This window comes from Perna viridis, chromosome 8 (genome assembly GCF_037379345.1).
Source record: "Perna viridis isolate PV_CMFRI_1.1 ecotype Kerala chromosome 8, ASM3737934v1, whole genome shotgun sequence".
Taxonomy (NCBI): Eukaryota; Metazoa; Mollusca; class Bivalvia; order Mytilida; family Mytilidae; genus Perna; species Perna viridis.
In genome coordinates, this window is record NC_142452.1 from 38,503,918 (window position 1) to 38,506,688 (window position 2,771).

At 33.3% G+C, this 2,771-nt stretch overlaps 1 protein-coding gene across 1 annotated transcript; it reads right to left on the reverse strand.

The window, feature by feature from the left end:
- Window positions 1-486: 486 nt before the first annotated feature.
- Window positions 487-2,445, reverse strand: LOC148610415 (uncharacterized). The gene has a single exon (XM_088541110.1). It carries the CDS (start codon window positions 1,645-1,647, stop codon window positions 562-564), a length of 1,086 nt encoding a protein of 361 aa, XP_088397236.1. The 5' UTR covers window positions 1,648-2,445; the 3' UTR covers window positions 487-561.
- Window positions 2,446-2,771: the final 326 nt, after the last annotated feature.

Here is a 2,771-nt window from a genome sequence, read left to right on the forward strand (position 1 = left end):
GTCTTAATGATTATAGGAGGGAAAAAACCATGAGAAGACCAACATTAGCAATCACATTGCTACTCAATGTAACAAATAAAGGGAAGGGTATATGATACCTTTTTGAGCCTCAGGCTCACTATGATAATGTCCCTCATCCTTCACATATCTACGAGATGCTTGGATGAGGGAACATTATCCTACATTCGCCTTCGTTAAAAAGGGTATCATATAGCATGTTCAAAGTGTTGGAACAAACTAAGGCATAATGAAATAAAAAAAATTATGTAACAATACAACCTTTATTCTCAATAAACAAGTCCCACGTAAGAAGATTTTTCAGTGAAAAGAAGACTTATATGGTTAACATAATATACCTGAGGTCAAAGACCATGAAACAAGTTTAACAAATAATAAACAAAATCAAAATAACACAGTTAAATGTTACTATAACAATTACACAAACTAAAATAGTCCATATCATACTCCACATATCATACTCCACATAACATGAAACATTCATTAGAAATATAACTAATAATAAAGTCCAATTCACTCTCATAAATAATAGTCAACAACACCCTAGGATTCTAAAATGGCAGACGAAAAGTTTTTATTAGTAACAATATCTTTATAATAAAAACGTTGAAACGTCTTAGCTGATGACCAGATAGCAGTCTTCATAATATCAGAAATGGAAACACCAAACTTAAAAGCCTTAGCTGTTGAAGCACCTCGAAAAGAATGTGCCGTGAATGAAGGATTATGTATCCCAGCCAAAGATAAAACTGTCCATAACCATCTAGCTAAAGTACAAGTAGTAACAGCTTTAAAGGTTTTAAAAGAAATGAACAAATTCGAAGTTTTCCTTTTCAATGAAGTACGAGACAAATGCTCATCAAGAGTATGAATTACACACAATTCTTTTCTTTTAAATCTATAAAGAACACAATCAGGTATTGGAACACCTGGTTTAGAAGTTTTTAAAAGCTGTCCAATCTGAAAAAAAACATATCTATCATCTAACTTAGTTAATAAGGAAATATCAAGAGCTGATAAAGTCTGGGCTCTTGAAGCTGTAGTTATAGCAACTAAAGCAATAAGTTTTAAAGTTAAAAATTTCAGGGATAGATCTGCTAATGGATAAAGGGTAGATAAAAAATCTAAAACATTTGACACATCCCAAGTAACAAGTGGTTTAACTTTAACAACACTAGTATTAAAATAACCTTTCAATAATCTTGAAACAAGTACAGATTTATGAACCCATTGAACACCAAAATAAATAAGAGTCTGAAATAACATAGACTTGTGTACATTTAACACAGAATATGATACATTTTGTCGCATCAAAAAAGATAAAAAGTTTATTACAACAATTTCAGACGGGTGGAATGGATTAATCCTCCATTTAGAACACCAAAAAAACCATTTCTTCCAACACAACTGGTACTGTTTAGTTGTGGAAGACCTCCATGAATTGCAGATAATTTTGGAATCAAATTCATGAATTCCTTTATCCTTAAGGAATTCCCTGATACAACACACGCGATTAAGTCTAACTTCCCACGGAAACACTCTCCTGAGTGTGGGTGCACAAGGAGATCTTTGTGCCTTGGGAGCCTGGCAGGAAAAGAAATCAAAGCTGAAATTAACAAAGAAAACCATGTCTGAGTTGGCCAGTATGGAACTACAAGAATTGCTTCTTCAACATTATCTGTCAACGCCTTGCTAATCACCCTAGAAATCAAGCAAAAAGGAGGAAATAAAGAAGGCTTTTTATCTCTCCAAGAAAATGAGAAAGCATCTATAAACTCTGCTTCAGGATCATAAAGCCATGAAACATAAGGTTTCATTTTAAAATTTATCCTAGATGCAAACATGTCAATATCTGGTTCAAAAAAGTGTACACAAATACGAGCAAAGATTTCTAATTTTAAGGACCACTCGCACGAGTCTGAAAAGTTTCTTGACAACAAGTCAGCTATTTCATTATTATCGCCAGGTAAGTATTGAGCAGAAATGAAAATATTTCTAAAGAAACACCAGTTCCATATATTGGATGCTAAACAATCCATATCAACGGAACACATTCCGCCCATATTGTTGATGTAAGCAACCGCAGCAGTATTATCAGATCTAATGCCTACATGTATGAAGCTTGTATTTGAACTAAAGAAAGTTGGTAAGGCAAGAAAAATTGCTTGTAATTCTAAATAATTAATGTGATAAGTAGATTCTAGAGTAGACCATCTCCCTCCAGCAACCTTGCCGTCAAAGTGGACTCCCCAACCTAAATTGGAAGCATCCGTTTCTAACCATAAATCAACAGGAGGCATCCGAATGAATTTGCCATTGAAATTTTGAACATTTCTTAAACACCAAACAATCTCTGTACGAGACTTGCTAAAAGGAATCATATAGGCATCGAAATTGTTGTTACTCAAGGATAAATAATGCACCTTATCCCGTTCCATGACCCTATAATGTAAAGGGGCTAACAAGACTGCATTAAAAGCATGCAGAAAAAGCCCTATTAACGAGCAAAATTCTCTAATAGAGACCTGTATAGAATTAAGAATTTTTCTACACAAAGAGAGGATCTTTTCAATCTTTTCAGAAGTAAGAAACACTTTAAATAGAACAGTGTCTATAATAACTCCAAAAAATTCAATCCTCTGAGTAGGAACAAGAATAGATTTTTTCTCATTGACATTAAAGCCTAAAGAATCCATTTCATTGTCTATCAAATCTTAATTTGGTTCATAATCAAAGAGTCATCAATATAATAA